The sequence below is a fragment of the Myotis yumanensis genome, unplaced genomic scaffold (assembly GCF_028538775.1).
Source record: "Myotis yumanensis isolate MYYU_CA2020_CCGP unplaced genomic scaffold, mMyoYum1.0.hap1 SCAF_2, whole genome shotgun sequence".
Classification (NCBI taxonomy): domain Eukaryota; kingdom Metazoa; phylum Chordata; class Mammalia; order Chiroptera; family Vespertilionidae; genus Myotis; species Myotis yumanensis.
The window spans coordinates 22,871,702-22,895,101 of record NW_027223753.1 but is presented as its reverse complement, the minus strand read 5'-3'; the positions used below and the strand labels follow the sequence as shown (position 1 = coordinate 22,895,101).

Sequence of the window (23,400 nt, the reverse complement as noted above, 5' to 3'; positions counted from 1 at the left end):
TGTTAATGTGGTATAAACTATAAAGAAAAGCAAAACATAAGCGAAGTTCAGGAAATGGCTATTTGGAGGGGAAAACAAAATTGGACTGAGGAACTGCCATCAAAGGCATGACAATAATGTACATTTTTTTAAAGCTGGGTGGTCAATCCAAGGTTTTTTTGTTGCCATTTTTTAAATATCTCATGTTTTAGTATTTTGTGTTTATTTACCACTTTATGAAAACAGCTTTCTAATATTCCAAGAAACTCCAGAATAGCATATAATCAAGGTGTAAGGAAAACTTTTTTAACCAAGACTGAAAACCCTGATGTTAAAATGTCAAGTTTATGTTAAAAACATTTGTTTCAGAAAAGTTGACGCAAAGAAAAGAAAATAAACCATGAGAAATCAAACCCCCCTACACTACATTATCAAAAGAACTTTAGATGATACATTCTAAAAGTTAAATTTTCTGAATGATCAAGTGATTGTCTATCTTTTCAAATGTATACCTGAATCTCGTTTCAGAATTATCCTTTACCATGCTTACTGTGACTCACCTTAAACAACTCCTATTACAATATAAAAGAAGGATACAACTTGGCATTAAAAAACACTTTAAAAATTGGGAAAAGGAAAATTTTTAAAGTATTTTTATGTGTTTTTATTGATTTCAGAGAGAAGTAGAGAGAGGGAGAGAGAGATAGAAACATCAATGATAAGAGAGAATCATCAACTGGCTGCCCCCTGCAGAGCCTCTACTGAGGATGGAGTCCACACCCAGACATGTGCCCTGACTGGGAATCGAATCAGTGACCTCTTGGTGCATGGGTCGATGCTCAACCACTAAGCAATACCAGCCAGGCCGATATTTATTTAACAAATATTTATGACTACACAATACAGAAGCCAGTACAAATGTTAAACTTATTAAAAGTTGCTTAAATTCAGAGCAAAAGGGGTAGGGGAGTGGGGGAAGAACTCATAGATAAAAGACAATAGTGTGGTGATTGCCTCGGGGAGGGGACTTGGGGTGAGATGGGTAAGGGTATAGGGGAGATAAGTGGTGATGGGTAAAGACTTGTCCTGAGGTGGTAAACATACAATACAGTGTACAGATGATGTTTTATAGAATTGTGCACCTGAAACCTGTATCATTTTGTTAAGTAGTGTCACCCCAATATATTCTATTTTTAAAAAAATAAAAACAAATACATTTTAAGAAGCTCTTTAAGTTCAAATTCAATAGGAATTTAACAAAATGCAAACTAAAGTTAACACTGATATTTAAGACCCATCAGATTGCCAAATATACAGAGCTATAATATACACTGAGTATATTGTCCTCATGCATTTCTGGTGGGAATGGGAAGCATTAAAGATTTTTTGAAAAGCAGGCTAGCAACACATTAAAATTACACATACCCTTTACTCCACAATTTCCACTTTTTAAAATCTATCCACAGATATAAAACTACTAATATATAAAGACAGAATAAAAAAATTTAATGCATCATTGTTTATCATGGCAAAAAAAAAAAAAACCTAAACTAAAACAACATGGATTCCTAAAAATAAGGCAAAAGTGACTTACTATATATCTCAATCATGATACACTATAAGAGTTGGAGCTGTCCTTGCTGAGGTAGAGGGATATCACGAACTCTTAAATGACAGAAGAGAGGCAGAGAAATTTATGTATATAATCCCATTTGTTAAACAAATATAAAATAAAGACCCTCAAAATCCTTATGTATATAATCATTTTATGAGCATTAGAGAAAAACATGGAAGGCTAACTACAAAGCTGTTGACATGGGTTTTGAGGGGGGATAGAGACAATGATATGGGAAGGAGAGGCTAAGCCACAAGAAAAGTTTAAAAGTTACTCTTTAAAAAATCATACATGTCAGATTCATGCAGCTGTGTTTAGGGAAGATACAAATACATTTTCTTTTAAACCATCTTCTGGTTTAGAATAAAATATCCTATGAAAGGATTTATGCTGTCATAGCTGATTACATTTTCCAAATATGGCTGCACCAGTATCTCTCATCTACATGCTTTTCTACTATGTGACCTTGATCCTTCTATAAAGAAGTGAGGTCTATATCTTCGCCTGAAACTAGGCAGACTTGGGACTTGTTTGTAGCCAAAAGAATGTGGTGGAAGTGATGCTGTGTGGCTTCTAAAGCTACCTAGGTCAGAAAAGATGCAGCTTCTACCTTATTCACCAAATTACTCTTTTGCTTTTGGAGTCCTGGGCCAACATAAAAAAAAAAAGTATGGCTACTCTGAGTTCGCTATGCTATGAGGAAGGGAAGGCAATAGGAAGACCTTGTCTCCTAAACCAGGTTAGACATGGATGAATGAACTTCCAGATTATTCCAACACCAAGTCATTGAACTTTTCAAATCTTTTCTGGAAAGACCCAAGACACTGTGAGGCAAGAACAAGGCATCTCCAACATACCCTTTGTAAATATATGAGTCACAGAATCCAAAAACATAGTAAAATGGTTGTTGTGCCCTGGCCAGTGCTGCTCATCGATTAGAGCGTCAACCCACACATCGAAGGGTCCTGGATTTGATTCCTGGTCAAGACATGTACCTGAGTTGCAGGTTTGATCCCAAGCCCTAGTCAGGGTGCCTGTAGGAGGCAACCAATCAATGTGTCTCTCTCACATCAATGTTTCTGTTTCTTTCTTTCTCTCTCTCTCTCCCTCCCGCTCTCCCTCCCTCCTTCCCTCCCTTCTACTCTCTAAAAACCAATGGGAAAAAAATCAGCGAGTAAGGATTAACAAACAAAATTTATTGTTGTTTTACACCACTAGGTTTCAGGTGGTTACTAGTTAAGCAGAACATACCAGTTATTATAATGCAAATTTAAACTATGTTCCATCTTAAACAATTCAGACAGTAGGCTCTAGAAAACTATGTTAATTGATTTAAAAAGTGACAATGGTGATGACAAGATCAAATTTCTAAAATATGCCCTTAGGTACTTAAAATTTTTTCATAAAATAGTTGGGAGAAAAGCAATATTTCCTAAGTTAATATGACTTCACATAATTAGGTTTAACTATGTATATAATTAAATTAACAAATGATCAGTAGAAATCTTCCTTTATCCCTATACCTAAGAGAACATGTATTCTAGAAGGGAACAATTTTAGCTTTTAGATCTTTTCATTGGAAAATGGGTGAGCACCCTATATGTGGAATCACCTTATGTCCAAATATTTACAATGTATTTTCATTCTTTTTTAAAAAATATATTTTTATTGATTTCAGAAAGGGAGAGAGAGACAGAAACATCAATGATGTGAGAGAATCACTGATCGGCTTCCTCCTGCACACCCGCCACTGGGGATCAAGCCTGCAACGCCGGCCTGTGCCCTGACCGGAAATCAAACCGTGACCTCCTGGTTCACAGATCAACACTCAACCACTGAGCAACGCCGGCTTGGCTGCACTTTCATTCTTTACCAGTCTCTTATACTACTGATCAACCTAAACTAAAATACACACACAACAACTTGTATCTTCTTTTCAGTGACAAAATTTCCCTGCAACCACTCATTTTAAAGATAATAATCTTAAAATATAGCTGCAAATTGTTTGCATAAACTATATACCTTTAAACAATATAGGGATAAAGAAAAATTAGTTTTGTCCATTTTATTCATTCAAAACATAATATAATTTGTTTAATTCAAAAAGATTCTATCTTTAGTAAACAAAAAACTTCTTGGGAATGGTGAGGATCTACACCAGGGGTGGGCAACTTTATGACTCGAGGGCCACAATGGGTTCTTAAACTGGACCGGAGGGCCGGAACAAAAGCATGGATGGAGTGTTTGTGTGAACTAATATAAATTCAAAGTAAACATCATAAAAGGGTATGGTCTTTTTTTTTTTTTTTAGTTTTATTCATTTCAAACGGGCCGGATCTGGCCCTCAGGCCAAAGTTTGCCCACGGCTGACCTACACTAATAAAAGACAAAGATGCTAAATGACCATAACTTCGCCATGCCCAAGCCACGCCCGGCAGCCAATCAGAGCAACTATATGCAAATTAACCCAACCAAGATGGCAGCCGGCAGCCACAGAGCTGGAGCAAGCAGGAGGCTTGGTTGCCCCAGCGATGGAGGAAGCCAAGCTTCCCCCCTGCTCTGGATGGCTGTGGCCTCCACAAAAGACAACAAAGTTTCAATTATAGAAGCTAAATAAATCACAGATACCTGCTTCCAGCAAGCCTCCACTGGAGCTTGGGTGGCTGGGGGCTGTGGCCAGCCTGCAAACAGCCATCAGCCCCTCACCCAGGATGGCCACACCCTCATGGGGTGAGGGTCCCTGCTGGGGGGCTTGGCCGGCCTGCAAACAGCCATCAGCACCTCACCCAGGCTGGCCAGGCACCCCAGTGGGGACCCCTACCCTAAAGGGGCTGTGGCCCTAACCAGTTTGGCTCAGTGGATAGAGCGTCGGCCTGTGGACTCAAGGGTCCCGGGTTCAATTCCGGTCAAGGGCATGTACCTTGGTTGCTAGCTCATTCCCAGTAGTGGGTGAGCAGGGGGCAGCTGATCGATGTTTCTCTCTCATCGATGTTTCTAACTCTCTATCCCTCTCCCTTCCTCTCTGTAAAAAATCAATAAAATATATAAAGGGACTGTGGCCAGCCTGCAAACAGCCATCAGCCCCTCATCCAGGCTAGCCAGGAACCCCAGCGGGGACCCCTATCCTGAAGGGGCTGTGGCCAGCCTGCAAACAGCCATCAGCCCCTCACCTAGGATGGCCACACCCTCATGGGGTGAGGGTCCCCACTGAGGGCCTTGGCCAGCCTGCAAACAGCCATCAGCCCCTCACCCAGGCTGGCCATGCACCCCAGGGAGGACCCCCACCCTGATCCGGGACACCCTTCAGGGCAAACCAGCCAGCCTCCACTCATGCACCAGGCCTCTATCCTATGTAATAAAAGGGTAATATGCAAATTGACCCTAACAGCAGAGCGACTGGGAATCACTGGTCACGATGATCCACACTGACCACTAGGGGGCAGACGTTCAATGCAAAAGCTGCCCCCTGGTGGTCAGTGTGCTCCCACAGGGGGAGCTCTGCTCAGCAACAAGCCAGGCTGACGGCTGCCAGTACAGCGGTGGTGGTGGGAGCCTCTCCCACCTCCTCAGCAGCGCTAAGGATGTCCGACTGCAGCTAGGCCTGCGCTTCGCTGGCAAGTGGACATCCCCCGAGGGCTCCCAGGCTGCCAGAGGGATGTCTAATTGCCAGCTTAGGCCCAATCCCCCCAGGGAGCGGGCCTAAAGCAGCAGGTGGTCATTCCCCAAGGGGTCCCAGACTGCGAGAGGGCACAGGCCAGGATGAGGGACCCTCCCAAGTGCACAAATTTTTGTGCACTGGGCCTCTAGTTATTCTATAAGGTCATATCAATTTTGTACCCATGTTTACACCCTAAACAAAACGTTAGGCTTTGGTTTCAATATTTTCATAAAGATATTCCTTTACAATGTTGGAAGGACCCAGAGTGATTCCTGCAACCACTCAATTTTGGTGTGACCAGGAATCACACACCAGGAATCACTCTGGGTGTGACCAGGAATCACACCCAGAGTGATTCCTGCAACCACTCAGCAATAGATCATGTAAACAGAAATATGTAGTTCTGGGGGAAAAACAAAATAACTGCTCAAGTTGTTTTCAAAATTGAGCTGCATTGATATATTACAATTAAAACAAAATGCCATTGACACTGCATAGGCAGCCACAAAAACTTGTCATGGTTACTACTCATTAAAATATTTCTACATGGGCAATAGGGTAGTGAAGAGCTGGGGGGCAGGGAGGTAAGGTGGGGAAAGGGGAGGTATCTGTAATACTATCAACAATAAAAAATATATTTTACAAATATATATATTTCTAAGTTACATTACAAAGTGTTCCTTTATTTCTAGCAAATAATTCTTCTTAAAAACTTATGATTCCAGTGGAAGCCAGTTTGACTCAGTGGATAGAGCGTCAGCCTGCGGACTGAAGGGCCCCGGGTTCGATTCCAGTCGAGGGCATGTGCCTGGGTTGCAGGCACATCCCCAGTAGATGTGCAGGAGGCAGCTGATCGATGTTTCCCTCTCATCGATGTTTCTGACTCTCTGTCTCTCTCCCTTCCTCTCTGTGAAGAACCAATAAAATATATTTTTAAAAAAACAAACTTGTGATTCCAGTGAAGTAGGGAGGCAGTTCCGAAAGAAGTAACAAAAGATTAATAAGGAGGAGCTTTGCAATTAGGTAAACCTGCATTAAAATCCTGATTGTGGAGGCAGGCAATCAATGATTCTCTCTCATCATTGATGTTTCTCTTATCTCTCCCTCTCCCTTCCTCTCTGAAAACAATAAAAATATATTTTTTAAAAAAGGAAAAAATCCTGGTTGCTGCCCAACCAGTAAGGCTCAGTGGCTGAGCACTGACCTATAAACCAGGAGGTCACAGTTCAATTCCCAGTTAAGGCACATGCCTGGGTTGCGGCTCCATACCCAGTAAGGGGCTTGCAGGAGGCAGCCAATTAATGATTCTCTCTCATCACTGATGTTTCTCTCCCTCTCCCTTCCTCTCTGAAATCAATGTAAATATACATATTTTTAAGTAAAAGTCCTGATTGCAACACTTAAAAGTTAAATAATGTCTCTAAGCCTTACTTTCTCCCTTAATAAAAGAGACAGTTGTAGTATTTGTCTGGAGCAGGGGTCCTCAAACTTTTTAAACAGGGGGCCAGTTCACTGTTCCTCAGACCGTTGGAGGGCGGGACTATAGTTTCAAAAATAACTATGAACAAATTCCTATACACACTGCACATATCTTATTTTGAAGTAAAAAAACAAAACGGGAACAAATACAATATTTGTATTTGCATGTGGCCCAAGGGCCGTAGTTTGAGGACCCCTGGTCTGGAGGGTTGTTATGGAAGAGACTGCATACCTAGTAACAATTCTCTCCTGTTCCCTTACTAAGATATCCTTGATTTTATTACTGGCAACAATAGACTCAGCTAAAGGACTACAATTCTCAGTTTTCTTTGAAGTTAGGGTAGCTAATAAGATGTAAACCGAAGTACAGAGGTATAATTTCTAGGAAAGTTCTTTTAGAAGCTGATTCTGTAGAGAAGTGATCCTTTTTGCCCTCCTCCCTACCCCACAGCAGGCTGAAGATACAGCAAACACCTTAGAACACTAGGGGATGGAAGCCATATGCTAAGGTTGTGACACAGAAAACCAGAGGCCCATGTGTTCCAGAAAACCAGAGCTACCTCATGATCTAGAATTCTTCCATATAAAAAATTTATTTCTATCATGCTTCTATTATATATAGTTGAATCTAATCTACTAGTTAATATAATTTATTATTAGAATTTTAAAAGATAATACATGGAGCCCTAGCTGGTGTTGCTAAATAGAGTATCTGCTCACACACCAAAGGGTCTCAAGTTCGATTCCAGGTGAAGGGCACATACCTGGGTTGCAGATTTGATGCCTGGTCCCGGTTGGGGCACGTGGCTTCCGCAAGCAACCAATCGATGTGTCTCTCTCACACCTGTATCTCTCTCTCTCTCTTCATGTCTGTATGTTTGGCTGTCTCTGTCTCTATCACTGTCTCTCTACCTCTCCCTCTCTCTTCCCTCACCCCTTTCTCCCTCTCTCCCTTCCACTGTATCTAAAATCAATTGAAAAATATCCTCTGGTGAGGATTAACAAAAACAAAAGATAATGCATGCAAAATTTTCCACAAATAAACTTATACATTACAAGTAATCAAAATAATGAGTAATTTTTTTGAATTCATATAACTATACTTCAACAACTCAGCAATGGTATTATTTTTCCCTTGAAGTTGTAAAATCTGTTATGTTCGATGACAGTAAGAAATTATCCATAGGTGAATGACCAGGTAGTTCTTTTAGAACCACTAAATAAATGTCCTTGATAAAAAGAAGCAACTATCGGAATGCACTTTTTAAAAATTTCTCTATTCTATCTGAATTTCTTCCAAAGTTCACATTAACTGGCAAGAGTGAAGGGAACATGAGTTAAGGTAATCCTCAGTATCAGTCATTTCCTGTATCACCATGTATCTTATAAAATCCACAGCACAAATTCTCCTAAGAGATGATGAACTAGATACAGCGGTTCTCAACCTGTGGGTCACGACCCCTTTGGGGGTCAAACGACCCTTTCACAGGAGTCGCCTAAGACCATCGGAAAACACGTATATAATTACGTATTGTTTTTGTGATTAATCGCAATGCTTTAACTATGTTCAATTTGTAACAATGAAATTGGGGGTCACCACAACATGAGGAACTGTACTAAAGGGTCACGGCATTAGGAAGGTTGAGAACCACTGAACTAGAAGTTGAAAAACCCTACTTTCTCTTTCACTTGCATGAAATGTTGAAGCCTTTTTTCTTTTAAATCCTTTTCACTAAAAACTCTACATCTTTGAAGGTCAATGCAACTTCATGTTTAAACCAAATTTCCCAAATTCCTCACTGATGGTGTTAAGCTCTATCAGTTTATGTGTACCAACAATTAGCAGATACTATATTTTGTTGAAAGTTTCAAAATGGTTGAATTTGATCTACAAAACAAATATCTAAAGCCCCATGTCCTGATAATCTTGGCCAATGAATACATGGTAGGTATGGTATTATTCTTGACTAGTGGCCCAGTGCACGAATTTGTGAACATTGGAAGGAAATTAATTAGAAGAAATATTTTAATATCACTATTTGCCCTTTATCTATAATAGAAGTGTCAACCAAATTCACAATTGACAATGACAGATGGAAACACATGCATGTGACTGGCGCCAGCGAGAGCTTTATATGTATTGTGCATACGCAAGTCAGCTTAGCCTTTTATAGGTATAGAATAAACTTGCTTAATTAAACCTGCTTTCTGATTTTGCTAAACTTTTTCCAGCCCAGTGAAGCACCCCAACTTCTCTTTCATGTTATTGTCAGCAACACAGCAGAAAATATCAACATGAAGCAGATTATTATTGTAGATCAAGCAGGGAGAACAAAGGATAAAATATTTAACTGCAGCAGTGTTTGACTATATTCTGTGCAGCGAGAAAACCTGAAATCATTTTCAAGGTCCACCATTTCTTCCTTCTTTTCAGTCAGATCAAGTTTCTAAGCTTTCAAAATCTCCGTTTTCTGACTAAGGAAAAGAAACAAGGATTCTACTGAGTATCCTGTCTACCTATTCCCGGACTTCTGTGAGGATCAAATGAGGTGAGGCAAGGGAAAATGCTTCACAAACATTTGGTTAAAGTGTGAAATGTTTGCACCAGGCTATAAAGCAAGTTGCGTTCCTGGGGTGAAGAAACTGCAAGGATACTAGTCGTCGCAAAGGATTGGAAGCCAGGCTTACTACGTGACATTATTACTCGGTGCCCACAGCAACCATTCCGGGGTCTAGGCAGCTTCAGCTGCGATTTGGTGAGCTGTTGCTCTGGGGTGGTGGCAGGGCCTGTGTCCCACTTGGGGGAAGCCGAGTGTTGCTTCGTGGGTGCCAAGTCCACAGTGCCTTTTCTCTGTGTGTGTGACAGCAGCTCCTGCATTGAGTGTCTGCCCCCTGGTGGTAAGTGCACGTCATAGCGACTGGTTGGACAGTTGGAGAGACACTTAGCATATTAGGATTTTATATAAATAGACTACTGGGGAAAAACCAACATGACAGCATAGGTAAACACCGGAAATTGCTGCCTTTCACAACCACTTCAAAAATACAACTAAAAGACAAAACGGACATCATCCAGAAGCACAGGAAGGCTGGCTGAGTGGAAATTCTACAACTAGAAGGAAAGAGAAAGGCACACTGAGACTCAAAGGAGGTGCGGAAGTAAAGGGCAGACATACGGAGGCGCACTCGGAAAGGGCTGGCAACTGAGGACACAGCACAAGTGGAAAGGGCTGGCAACTGAGGACACGGCGCACGTGGAAAGGGCTGACACGGTTGTTTTTTTCAATCGGGAGGGAGTCTCAAGCTCCCGACTGCTCTGAACTCCAGTTTCGGGTGAGTCTCTGGGAACCCAGACTCATATGGGGAGAAACTGGACTGTCTGGCATCGGTCGGAGCTCAAGAGCAGCTTTCTCTCATAGGTGCTTGCAGCAATTACCGTGGGACACTGAGACACGGGGCCTCTTAGGGTAGGACTGAAGAGCAGCCATAGCTGTTTGCTCCGCCCTGTTGATCCCCTGAGACCCTGCCCCACCCAAGCTGTGTGCAGAGGCTTTTGCATAAGAAAGGTCTGGCCCTTTGCAATCTGAAAAGTACCTAACAAACAGATGGGTCAGAGAGACCCAGAACTTCCAAAAGAAGGCCCAAGGCCCCACAGCAGCTTGCATTGCTTCACAGCTTGGCCTCATCTGGGCACCTCCAAACCCCAAACAAAGAAGAAGACTCTGCAGATCTCTCCATAGCTCCTGCTGGGTAGCCTCAGGCAGAGGCTAAATTAGCACCTCCTTAGAGATCCAAGAGCCCGTATACCCAGTGGTCAGAGTGGGACCGTCCAAATTACAACTCAGATCCACAAGGGACACACTCAGGGGGCAGACTCAGTGAGCACCAAAGCCCCACTGAAGCAAGTCTTGCCCCAGAAGGGTGTCTCCAGCACAGAAGTTCTCCCACTGCAGACACACCTGATTCTCACAGCCAATTGGCTTGGAGGTCAATTTCTCCCAGTGATACCTACAACAATCAAGGCTTAACTACAACAAGACTGTGCACAAAGCCCACAAAGGGGTGCACCAAGAGTGTCCACCTCAGGTAATTGGGGAAGCTGAGCCACTGGGCCCTATAGGACACCTAGCACACAAAGCCACTCTATCAACACAGGAAAGCATTAAAAATGCAGAGACAAAGAAACAAATCACAAATGACAGAAATGGAGGAAAGCAAACTACTGGATATAAAGTTCAAAACCATGGTTATAATGTTTTTCAAGAATTTTCTAGAAACCGCCGATAAATTTAGTGAGACCCTCAAAAAATCTAGTGAGACCCTTGAAGTTATGAAAAAGGACCAACTAAAAATTAAGTATACACTGACTAAAATAAACAATATTACACAGAGTTCCAAGAGCAGACTAGAGGATCACAAGAATCAAGTCAAAGATTTGAAATACGAAGAAGCAAAAAATACCCAACTGGAAAAACAAAAATAAAAAAGAATCCAAAAATATGAAGATAGTGTAAGGAGCCTCTGGGAAAACTTCAAGTGTACCAACATCCGAATTATAGGGGTGCCAGAAGAAGAGAGATAGCAAGATATTGAAAACCTATTTGAAGAAATAATGACAGAAAACTTCCCTACCTAGTGAAAGAAATAGACTTACAAGTCCAGGAAGCACAGAGAACCCCAAACAAAAGGAATCCAAAGAGGACCACACCAAGACACATCGTAATTAAAATGCCAAGGGCAAAAGACAAAGAGAGAATCTTAAAAGCAGCAAGAGAAAAACAGTCAGTTACCTACAAGGGAGTACCCGTATGACTGTCAGCTGATTTCTAAACAGAAACTTTGCAGGCCAGAAGGGAGTGGCAAGAAATATTCAAAGTGATAAATACCAAGAACCTACAACCAAGATTATTTTACCCAGCAAAGCTATCATTCAGAAGTGAAGGTCAGATAAAGAGCTTCACAGATAAGAAAAAACTAAAGGGGTTCATCACCACCAAACCAGTATTATATGAAATGCTGAAAGGTATCCTTTAAAAAGACGAAGAAGAAGAAAAAGGTAAAGATACAAATTATGAACAACAAATACACATCTATCAACAAGTGAATATAAAAATCAAGTGAATAAATAATCTGATGAACAGAATAAACTGGTAAATATAATAGAATCAGGGACATAGAAAGGGAGTGGACTGACTATTCTCGGGGGGGAAAGGGGTGTGGGGGTTGGGGGAAGAGACTGGACAAAAATCATACACCTATGGATGAGGACAGATTTGTGCACATTGAAAGGAAAATAATTAGAAAAGAAATATTTTAATACTAGAGGCCCAATGCATGATATTTGTGCATGGGTAGAGTCACTAGGCCTGGCCAGCGATCAGGGCCTATCTGTGGGGCAATATGTAGGGCGATCGGGGGACCCCTGCTGGCACTCACCTGACAGGCCTCACACAGCCCCGCCCCCCACAGCCACTGCTGGTCACCTCCCTCAGCTGGAGTCCACCAGTGGGGCAATCAGGGGCCTCCACTGGCACCTGCCTTGGCTGGCCTGGGGCCTGTGGGCTGGGGACAGCTCCTGCGTTAAGCGTCTGCCCCCTGGTGGTCAGTGCACATCATAGTGACCTGTCATTCCACTGTTTGGTCGATTTGCATATTAGGCTTTTATTATATAGGACTGCTATTTGCCCCTTCTCCCTCAGTGCCTGGGAGCCAGGTGGTGGCCCCACCCCTCGCCGCCGCTGCTGCTTGCCATCTGCAGGGCGATCAGTGGGGTGATCAGGCCCCTGCGCTCACCCGCCTTGGCCTGGCGCTGCCTGCTCACCTACTCCACAATCCCACCGTGGTCCTGCTCTCATCAGGGCCCATCGGGGCTGGCAGCACCTCCACTGCCGCCTGCTGCCAGCATCATGTCACCAACGCCCGCCATGTTGGCACCACCCTCTGGTGGTCAGCGCACACCATAGCAAGCAGTCAAACTCCCGGTCCCCAGTCAAAATCCCAGTCCAATGACTGCCCAAGAGGACAATTTGCATATTAGGTTTTTATTACATTGGACTAGAGGCCTGGTACAAAAAATTTGTGCACGGGTGTGGGAGGGTCCCTCAGCCCGGCCTGCACCCTCTCCAATCCAGAACCCCTCGGGGGATGTCCAACTGCCTCTCGCAATCTGGGTCCACTGGCTCCTAAGCGCTCGCCTATCTACCTGCCTGCCTGCCTGATCACCCCTAACCCCTCTGCCTGCCTGCCTCATCGCCCCTAACCACCCCTGCCTGACTGCCTGATCACCCCTAACTGCTCCCCTATTGGCCTGATCGACCCTAACTGCTCCCCTGATGGCATGATCGCCCCTAATAGCCTCTGCCTCGCCCCACACCCGGAACCCAAAATTCCCTCCTCCGGCCGGTCGCAGGCACCCAGGACCCAGGCTTCCCTCCCTCTAGCTGGCTGCAGGCAACTAAGACCCAGGCCGGCTTTACCCAGGCCGGCCGCAGCCACAGGGGACAGTGGGTGGGAGACTTCACACAGGCCGCAGGCGCTGGTGCCCGAGAACACAGGGCGGGAGGCTTGTCCCTCTCCTGGGCCACAGGCGCAGCTGCTGGTGCCTGGGACTGCAGGGCGTGCAGCTTGTCCCTTTCCAGGGCTGCAGGCGCAGCCACTGGCACCTGGGATCGCAGGGTGTGTGGCTCATCCCTCTCCCGGGCCACAGGCACAGCTGCAGTCGCTGGCGCCCAGGACCGTGGGGCAGGTGGCTTGTCCCTGTCCCGGGACGGAGGTGCAGCCGCTGGCGCCCGCGACCACTGGGCAGGCAGCTTGTCCCTCTGCCGGGGCACAGACTGGCTGGTCCCCATTCCTCTCTCACGAATCATCTGTGCCTGGCTGGTCCCCATTCCTCTCTCAGGAACTCATTTGTGCCTGGCTGGTCCCAATTCCTCTCTCCTCAGTGTTGAGTGTATGAGCCCTTACAGTGTGACTGCATGAGGGTGTGATGATGTGCGAGCGCAACACCATTTACGTATTAGCTCTTTATTATATAGGGCTAGTGGCCCAGTTCACGAAATTTGTGCCTATTAAAAGGGAATTAATTAGAGGAAATATTTTATTATTTTTATTTTTAAAATATATTTTATTGATTTTAGAGAGGAAGGGAGAAGGAGAGAGAGATAGAAACATCAATGATGAGAGAAAATCATTGATTGGCTGCCTCCTGCACGCCCCCAACTGGGGATCGAGCCCACAACCCAGGCATGTGCCCTTGGCTGGAATCGAACCTGGGACCCTTCAGTCCACAGGCCGACGCTCTATCCACTGAGACAAACCAGCTAGGGCTAGAGGAAATATTTTAATATTGCTATTTGCCCTTTCTCTATAATAGAAGTGTCAGAGATAAAAGAAAATTAGTAAAATGTATATGAAAATCTCCCTCCTGTCAGAGTCTGGGACACATTGCAGGACCCAGAGTCAAGTCCCCACCCATCTGCGCACTCCTTGAAATCAAGCAAGACCCAGACCCGGCCGGCCCAACTCCCGCAGGGTGGGGGGGCGCAGCCTCAGGTCCCCTGTCAAGCCCCACCGGGCAGGGAGCATGGCCTCAGGTCCCCTGGCCCCAGCGCCAGGGGGCGGAGCTTCAGGTACTCTGGCCCTGGCGCGAAGGCACGAGGGCGTGATGACCATTTGCATATTAGCTCTTTATTAGGTAGGATAGTTAACACATTATTTGCCTGAGAAACAGTGAATCTCCTTTTTTCTAGATGTGCGCTCCAAGATAAAGTGGTATACCTTGAATGACCATCTCGGGAATTAGATGCTTCCTAAACACCATCTATGTAGCAGTCTGCCTTTATTTACTTATTTTTTTTTTTAAATATATTTTATTGATTTTTTACAGAGAGGAAGGGAGAGAGATAGAGAGTCAGAAACATCGATGAGAGAGAAACATCGACCAGCTGCCTCCTGCACATCTCCTACTGGGGATGTGCTCGCAACCCAGTTACATGCCCTTGACCGGAATCGAACCCAGGACCTTTCAATCCGCAGGCCGACGCTCTATCCACTGAGCCAAACCGGTTTTGGCAGCAGTCTGCCTTTATATCTATTAGATAGGTAGCTATGTTCCTGAATCCCCTTCATGGAGAGAGGCCACTTTCCCCTTCCAAGCAACTCACTTCTCTGCCTCCAGAACCTTTAACAACCCCTTAATGATAATCTTCCAGAAAGGAGATATAGGGCAATCTCTACCACACCATTTGCACTCAATATTTGGTATAAAGTTCCCTGCTTTTAAACCTCCACCCTAAAAGTGGGGTTGGAACAGAAAAGCACCAGGCATCAGAAACATAAACTCCAAATACTTGGTATAGCAACCCAAGTACAGCAGCTTGGTTAATGCATTAAGATTCCTGCTACCACTTTAAGATAGTTGTTATTCAACATCTTTAACAAACAAAGCATCAGATTCAAACCTTCATTAGAAACCTATTTGATTAATTTCTATCACTACCAGTATATAGACTTGAGCAAAGGCATGTCGAGAAAAAGGTAATCAAAAATTATTTGATGAAAGTGAGTAGTAGAGACTGAGGGATACCTCCTAACAGCCATGTTTTACTTTGTAACCTTACTTTTCCTGACCACAGATGATTGGGTCAAAGATAAACATCAAATCTAAGCTGGCACAATCATAATTTTTTTCCTAGGAACTTGAAATTTAAAATGGGCATACAGAAGAAATAAGTCACTGGAACATAACTGTTTTTAGCAGCATAGACAGAACAGGCACATGGTCTCCTCTCATTGAGTTCCCTGGAGGAAATTTGTTCTCTACCGTCCCTAAATTCTGTGAAGTACTCCAATACACTTCTGAGGTTTCTTCTGGATAAGCTAGCTGAAGCCTAATTTACTTTCATGCATGCAAGAAAAAGACAACTAAATCTAGTAAAGATCAGGAAAGCTAGTTACCTCTCAATATGTAGTATAAAAACTGTTATCACCAATATTACCTAATTTCAAAGAGAAAGATGGTACTCACAATATCTTATTGGATGAAATAAACTTAAAAAACAAAAGAAATACACATTTCCCAACTTAGGAATTATAGGTGACAAAATTTACCCTTCATAAACAAGTGCATGAATATCCTACGATGATTCATCAATTACTTCAACAAGTACACAAAGATGTATATAGGAATACATATTGCATATTACTTATAATAGAGAAAAAATTAAAAATAATATATATATGTATAAAAGAGGACAGTAATTAAATTATAGTACAGCCATACAAAAAAAAAATACTGAGTTAGAAAACAATACTGTTAGAAAGGATGCAGTAGGTAGATCCAATCCACTGACATAGAACGATATCTAGGCAGTTGAGTTAAAAAATAAGAAAAAATCATATAATTCCCTGCATACATACATAAACCGCACCTACCATATATAGAAACACATACATTCACAGAAAAAATATTGGGAAAGATATATATTAAACTTTTAAAACTGTTTATCTTTGGAGAGTGGTAAAAACAAAGGCTTGGGTTTTCAGCTTTATTCATTTTTGTATTGTAAAATTGAATGTATTAGTTTTATAATTATAAGAAACAGATTTTTTTAAAGAAAACCATGTACCATGGAAAAAATATAAAGAGCCCTAGCTGGTTTGGCTCAATGGATAGAGCGCCAGCCTGTGGACTGAAGGGTCCCAGGTTCAATTCCGGCCAAGGGCACATGCCTGGGTTGTGGGCTCGATCCCCAGCAGGGGATGTGCAGGAGGCAGCCAATCAATGATTCTCTCATTGATGTTTCTCTCTCTCTCTCTCTCTCTCTCTCTCTCTCTCCCTTTCCCTTCCTCTCTAAAATCAATAAAATATATTAAAGAAAAAATATAAAGAGAAAATTAAGATACCCTGTAAATACTAAGTTTATATACTAAGAGGTATATAAACTTTTATATACGTCACACATACACAAAGTGTGGCTATATGTCAACCTTAAAAATTAAGGTTTACAATTCAGATTAACTTGCTCAATATACTAAGAAAGTGTGATGAGATCTCAAATAAATCAAACTGATTTAGATAAATCTGTTATAGATAAATGTTCTATCTAGGCTTATATATTATCTGTATTATGTATATAAATACATGATTTTTTTTCTAAAATGGTACTTACAGTTCTCTACAATTTCATCAAAAACTGCACCAGTTTTCTGCTCAAACTGAAAAAGCAAAAAGAGAAAAATAACATTACCATCATATTCTTCTAGCATTTTTTTAGTATCCCTCCCAACTCCCCCAAAAGCTATAATTTTCAACCCAGAATACTCCAATTTACAAAAGCAGAAATACCATCAAATAGAGTAAAATAAAATTTAGAATAAGCAAAACCTACAAACCAAAAATAAAGAGATAAATGCATGCCCTCACTATTAAAAAAAAAAAAACAACCTTAGTTTTTTAAAATCACTTTTATGTCACAAAATAGAGAATCACATATATTTATAATAATAAATGTAGCCAATACATGCTCTCAATAAACAATTGCTGAGAACTTACTAACATCTCTTGAGAACTATGCAAAACTCCAAATCAACACTAAACAGAACAATCAACATCCTGGGATACCCATACGCCCAAGCATATTTTACAGTAAGATTTCACTTAACATCATTGATAGGTTCTGCAACTTTAAGTGAAATGATGTATAATGAGACCAATTTTACCATAGGCGGGTTGATGTATAAACAAGTTAAGTTCTTATGGCATCTGAAAGTTATAAGGAAATGATCTTGAATAAAATGAAGTCATTTGAGGATGTGTTTATACTGTATAATCTCTCAATCTTTTTTATTAACCATATGCTATACTTTGCATTTCTCAGCATTTGTTATGCAAACCTGCAAGATGTTCTGAGAAAAGTTCTGTCATCAAATTAATATAGGAAATACAAAACAACTTTTTAGTAATTTATAATGGTTGTTAATTAACTAAACACTAAAAAGTCAAACTAAAGAAACTGTAGTATTTTGTTTCACACAGCATTTCCCAAACATACCTCACCCCGATACTGCTTTGTTTCACACAAAATTTCCCAAACATATTTGACCACAGAACCCTTTTGGAGGATAACATTTATTAACATACTACAGAAATACTATGAGAAATGATGCTAAATGACAGTAGCAGTTGTATCTATACATTTTAATACAAGAAGGTCATTTTTAATTTAGTAATATACTCCAAAGTCATGTTTTTTTCAGCTTTTCTTAATAATCATGTCATTTGACCATGTGGGGTTTTCACAAGTATTGTATAAGGGCTTTCCCACTTGATAGTTTCACAAATACATAGAAAAAAGTGTAATTACTCAACATGCTAAAGAGTATTTCCTTCAAATTATTAATCAAATTAAGAAGGAAATCCTATATAATAAAAGCATAATATGCTAAGTGTCCAACCAATTGGTCCTAAACTGGCAATTGGACATCCCTCTCACAACCCAGGACCTCTGGGTCCTAACTGCTCACCTGTCTGCCTCCCCTAACCACTCTGCTTGCCTGCCTGGTCCCCCTAACTGCCCTGCCCTGCTGGCCTGATCCCCCTAACTGCCCTCCCCTGCCGGCCTAGTTGCCCCTATTTACTTTTTTTTTTTAATCTTATCCCCTTCACACACAACTGTATTTAAATTCCTTATTGGCTTCTCCCTCTTACACAATTTTTCTCTCTCCTTTATGTAACACTTTTTCCTACTGACTCATCATTTATAAACTTTTCTTTCCTCCTTATTTCCTACTTCTGTTCCATCATCCTTCTTCCCATCTTTCTCCTACCCTCGCTTCCTCCCCACATCCCTTCTTTCCTTTATCTTTACCCCTACCCTACCTTCCCTTTTCCTTCCCACCTTAATTTTTTTCTTCACTTCCTCCCTCCCCTATTTCTTCCTTCTTCCCATTCTCCTTTTAAGCTCCACCAGCTCCCCTTTAAAACTTTTCTTCCCTCCCTCTTTCTCTTTCATCCTACCTTTCTCATACATTCTTATCTACTTCCACTATTTTAATATCTATCTACCTGCCTAATTATTATCATTTATCTTTTTTCTTTTCTGACTCCTACTTTTAAAATCTGTCCCTAGTACACAAATACTTGATTTTCATTATAGCTCCTACAGTTCACTCATACATCTTCTTTCCTTCTTTAACTTTGCTGTCTGCTGACTCCTTTATAAAGTTCTTCTCTCCCTCCTTCCCTTCTTAAAGCTTCTTTTCAGAGGGGCATTAATCCCCAGCCCAGGGCTCAGCCCCTGCCAGGTGTTCACGGCCTCCACTTCCCCAGCCTCCCTGCCACCATCCTACTCCCATTCCCTGTCCAGGACACCCGGCCCAGCGAGGATGCTGTGAAGCAGGAGCGCCTCCATCCAGAAGGCCTCAGCCCACACCCGGGGACACCGCCCTCCTCCCATGTCTGGGTAGGGCTCCTGCCCCGCCCCTCACCAGGCGCACCTGCTTCCCCCCTCCGCGCCCCCTCACCCCACCCCCCCACCCCCCGCGGTCATCACCCCCTCCCACATGCAGCCCGCATTTCCTTCCCTTTTCCATTCCTGCGTCTTTTTCATGTTCCCTTTCTGTATTTGTTTCTCCTCTTGGCCTGTTTGCATGCAGGGCTGCCCTCCTCTCCCTCTCCTTTCTTATCGCCTCCTATCGTATCCTATCCTACCCCAGACCGTGCAGCTGCCTGACCAGAGGGCGGGGACGCAGCCTGCTGATACAGTCGTGACATGACACTGTAATGGATAATTTGCATATTTCTCTATTATTAGTATAGATATAAATGGGCACTTAGGTTGTTTCAAGCTTTTTTCCAAATATTGTAATTGTTATCATTGTATATACACTGAGTGGCCAGACTATTATGACCACCTGATGTTTGTAGGCAAATTAGCTATAATTTCCTGCTGAAGTTGCTAGAGGGCCAGACCATTATAAAGAGGGAAGCAGGTGCCCTAGCTGCCTTGGCTCAGTGGATAGAGCGTCGGCCTACAGACTCAAGGGTCCCGGGTTCAATTCCGGCCAAGGGCATGTACCTTGGTTGCGGGCACACACCCAGTAGGGAGTATGCAGGAGGCAGCTGATCGATGTTTCTCTCTCATCAATGTTTCTAACTCTCTATCCCTCTCCCTTCCTCTCTGTGAAAAATCAATAAAATATATATTTTTTTAAAAAAAGAGGGAAGCAGGTTATTTACCACAACAGCAGAAGTGATTTTTTTTCTGAAGATATGGGTAAACAACGCAATTTAACAGCCTCTGAACGTGGGATACATATATAGCATAAGTTGGCTTATATATGTCAGTGTGTGTGTTTATGTGACTGTATGTTTGATCATATGTCTATTATCAATTCCAAGAAGTAGAGTCATGAAATTAAAGAGCATAGGCACTTAATTTTTTAATGTGCTTTTATTGGTTTTAGAGAGAGGGGGGAGAGAAAAACATTGAGTAGCCCCGCCCCCCGCCACCACTGCTGCCTCTTGCTCACCCCGCACTGGGGATCAAGCCAGCAACCTGGTCATGTGCCCTGACAGAGAATCAACTGTGGATCTCTTGGTCCATGGGATGCCACTCAATTGAGCCACACCAGCCAGAAAGCACTTAAATTTTTGATAGATGTTACCAAACTGCCCATTAAAAGCACTATATATATATATATATAGATAGATAGATAGATAGATAGATAGATATATCAATAAGGTGAGTTCAGCTGTTTCAAGAACTTCTCTACCATCTTCCTCAATTTGATAGGCAAGAAAAAAAAGTTATCTCATTGTTAAATTTGCATTTTGCTGTTTTATTTTACATTTGTTTTCATTTATTTTAATATATTTTATTGATTTTTTACAGAGAGGAAGGGAAAGAGATAGAGAGTTAGAAACATCGATGAGAGAGAAACATCGATCAGCTGCCTCCTGCACACCTCCTACTGGGGATGTGCCCGCAACCAAAGTACATGCCCTTGACCGGAATCGAACCTGGGACCTTTCAGTCCGCAGGCCGACGCTCTATCCCTGAGCCAAACCGGTTACGACTTGTTTTCATTTTTAAATTTTGATTAATCTTTGTAAGTAGTTACTAACCACCTGTGATTCTAGTATCTATCAAGTGCCCAACCATGGAACTTTTTAGGTGACCTGAGGCAATGGTTCCTAAATCATTCTAACTAGTGATTAACAGTTATCAGGACCCTCACACTGTGCCTGGCACTGCTTTCACCTTTTAAATTTACTTAATTCATTTAGCATCCTTAAAGTCTCATTAAATAAGTACTATTTACACCTCTATTTTATAAAATAAATGGAGGTTGGGGGACAAACACACACACATCTCTGAATAAGGCTCCCCAGGAAAAAGCCCAAACATCTGATTCTCCAAAATCTGGCCTTCATCATTTCCTGCCTTCATGTTCCAATTAAATCCCCATCCCCAATGCAAATGCTCTAGCTCAGTGGTCGGCAAACTGCAGGTTGAGAGCCACATGTGGCTCTTTGGCCCCTTGAGTGTGGCTCTTCCACAAAATACCATGTGCGGGTGCACACATACAGTGCGACTGAAACTTCGTGGCCCATGAGCAGAAGTCGGTTTTCGGCCTGGGCGAGTCTATTTAGAAGTACTGTTGATATTTGGCTCTGTTGACTAATGAGTTTGCCGACCACTGCTCTAGCTATTATTGTTATAAACTAGAGGCCCAGTGCACAAAATTTGTGCACGGGTGCGGTCCCAAAGCCTGGCCAACAATCGAAACACGAGCGTCTGGCATGGAAGGGCAGGTCCCAGCTGACCTCTAGGCCCTGGGCAGCACCTGGGTCCCCGGGCCCCCACACATCCCCCTCCACCTGAGTCATCAGGCCCCTACACCCCGCCGCTGCCGCTGGTTGCTATCTGCAGGTCAATCGTCGGGGCGATCAAGCCCCGCTCGCACCCGCCTTAGCCTGGCGCCAACTGCTCACCTGCTCCACCATCCCACCATGGTCCAGCTCTTGTTGGGGCCCATTGGGGCCGGCAGCACCTCCACTGCCGCCCGCTGCCAGCACTGTGTCACCGACGCCCACCATGTTCCGCACCCCCCGCCCCCGGTGGTAGGCGTATGTCATAGCAAGCAGTCGAATTCCCAGTAGAGGGGACAATCTGCATTTTAGGCTTTTATTGTATAGGATGATCTGTAGCTCACCCAATCTTTCAGGTAGTTTTATGCCTCTGGATCACTGTGCACTGTGCTCAAGCATTTCCAGTCTTAATCCAATAGTAAACACCTACTCAGATTTCATAAGTAAGCTAGTTACAATTCTTTAATGATGCCATCTCACACAACCCACACACACAACTTCCTAAACAAGGGAGAATTCACAACTCTCTTTCCTAGCACTAGTACATCAGATGTGTCTACATCTGCTGACAATTAACTGGGGCTATAAAAAAGTGAAGTTTTAACTCCATTCTAAAGACTATCTAAAAAAGAAACTCATAAAAAAAAATGAACACTTTTTAAACAAAAGCGTTTAGAGATATACAAAAATTAAAAATAATCTAGTTTCTTTCAACAGAACCCTAATGAAATTAAGACTCTGTAAAGGATTAGAGAATCCACATTTCTCAAAGCAGAAGGGGCAGATTAGAGTGTATCCTAGTTTACAGAAATTTTGTTGTAACCTTAGCACCTACAACAATGCCCAACACAGAACAGAAGTTCAACTAATGTTTGCTGAATAAAAGAATTACTATTATTAAGTAACTTAAAACTTGTCTGTATTAAAAACGTAAACATCCTAGAGTGCACTTTAAAATTAGCAAGAATCTCAAAGATTAAGCAGAAGCTTCAAATCGTTTTAATGCCCGCAACAGAACATCACAAATTAAACATCCATTCCTCTTCTTCATTCCCATAATGGTAATGTCTTTGTATTCACACATCCCCTACTTATACTTTCAAGCTTATTCATAATATTGATCTTGATCATCATTTATCATTGTAAAATATAAAAAGTTGTTGTGGAAAAAAACATTTTTCATACAGACAATACTCACTTTGCACTAAAGTGCAAGACCATAAAATGACCTTGAAAACTGAAACCAAAAGAGCAAAGCAATCTTAATAATCAAAGGGGAAAAAATTACAATTGTTCTGTGACCTTTAATATTTTTGTCAAAACATTTTAAAAGTCTTAACTATCACTTGTAAATATATAGGGAAATTTTTTAAAACTGTGTAATAGTTATTCTATAATTTAAAACATAAGAAAGTTTGAGAATCAAAATGTCTTATTGCTTTGTAAAATAGCTTTATCATGAGTACATAGTGCTGGCCATCTTCTTTCTCTCAGATAACTATGACACAAAATAAGCATCTTTTCTATGCCTTTGCAAACTGTCATAATCCTTTCCAAATTTGATTCAAATTCCAACAATTACATGCCCCATCTGTGTGCATTTATTTAATCATGGTGACTGGTGAATATACGCATTTACTAGACCTATTCAGTATAAATTTAAAATCACAGTAATATATAGGAAACTTTTCTGTGAAATTAAACTTTTCATACATACTTGATTTTAATTACACAAATGTGTTTACATAAGTAAAAACGGGTAAACTAATTTGTCAATTTTTTAAACATATGCATTTG

At 42.1% G+C, this 23,400-nt stretch overlaps 1 protein-coding gene across 7 annotated transcripts in view; it reads right to left on the bottom strand.

The window, feature by feature from the left end:
• Positions 1-23,400, bottom strand: part of ZMYM4 (zinc finger MYM-type containing 4) — a 120,494-nt gene that overhangs the window by 73,705 nt on the left and 23,389 nt on the right. For 6 of the 7 annotated variants that reach the window (XR_011470220.1, XM_070404702.1, XM_070404706.1 and 3 more), the window contains exon 2: positions 16,901-16,946. Coding sequence is in view for 4 of the 7 variants with exons in the window: in XM_070404702.1 (XP_070260803.1) it covers positions 16,901-16,946 (46 nt within the window). In the remaining 3 variants the exon portion in view is untranslated. Of the gene's footprint in view, positions 1-1,573; positions 1,645-16,900; positions 16,947-23,400 lie in introns of those variants that run through there. The other variant, XM_070404704.1, reaches the window with a different exon arrangement.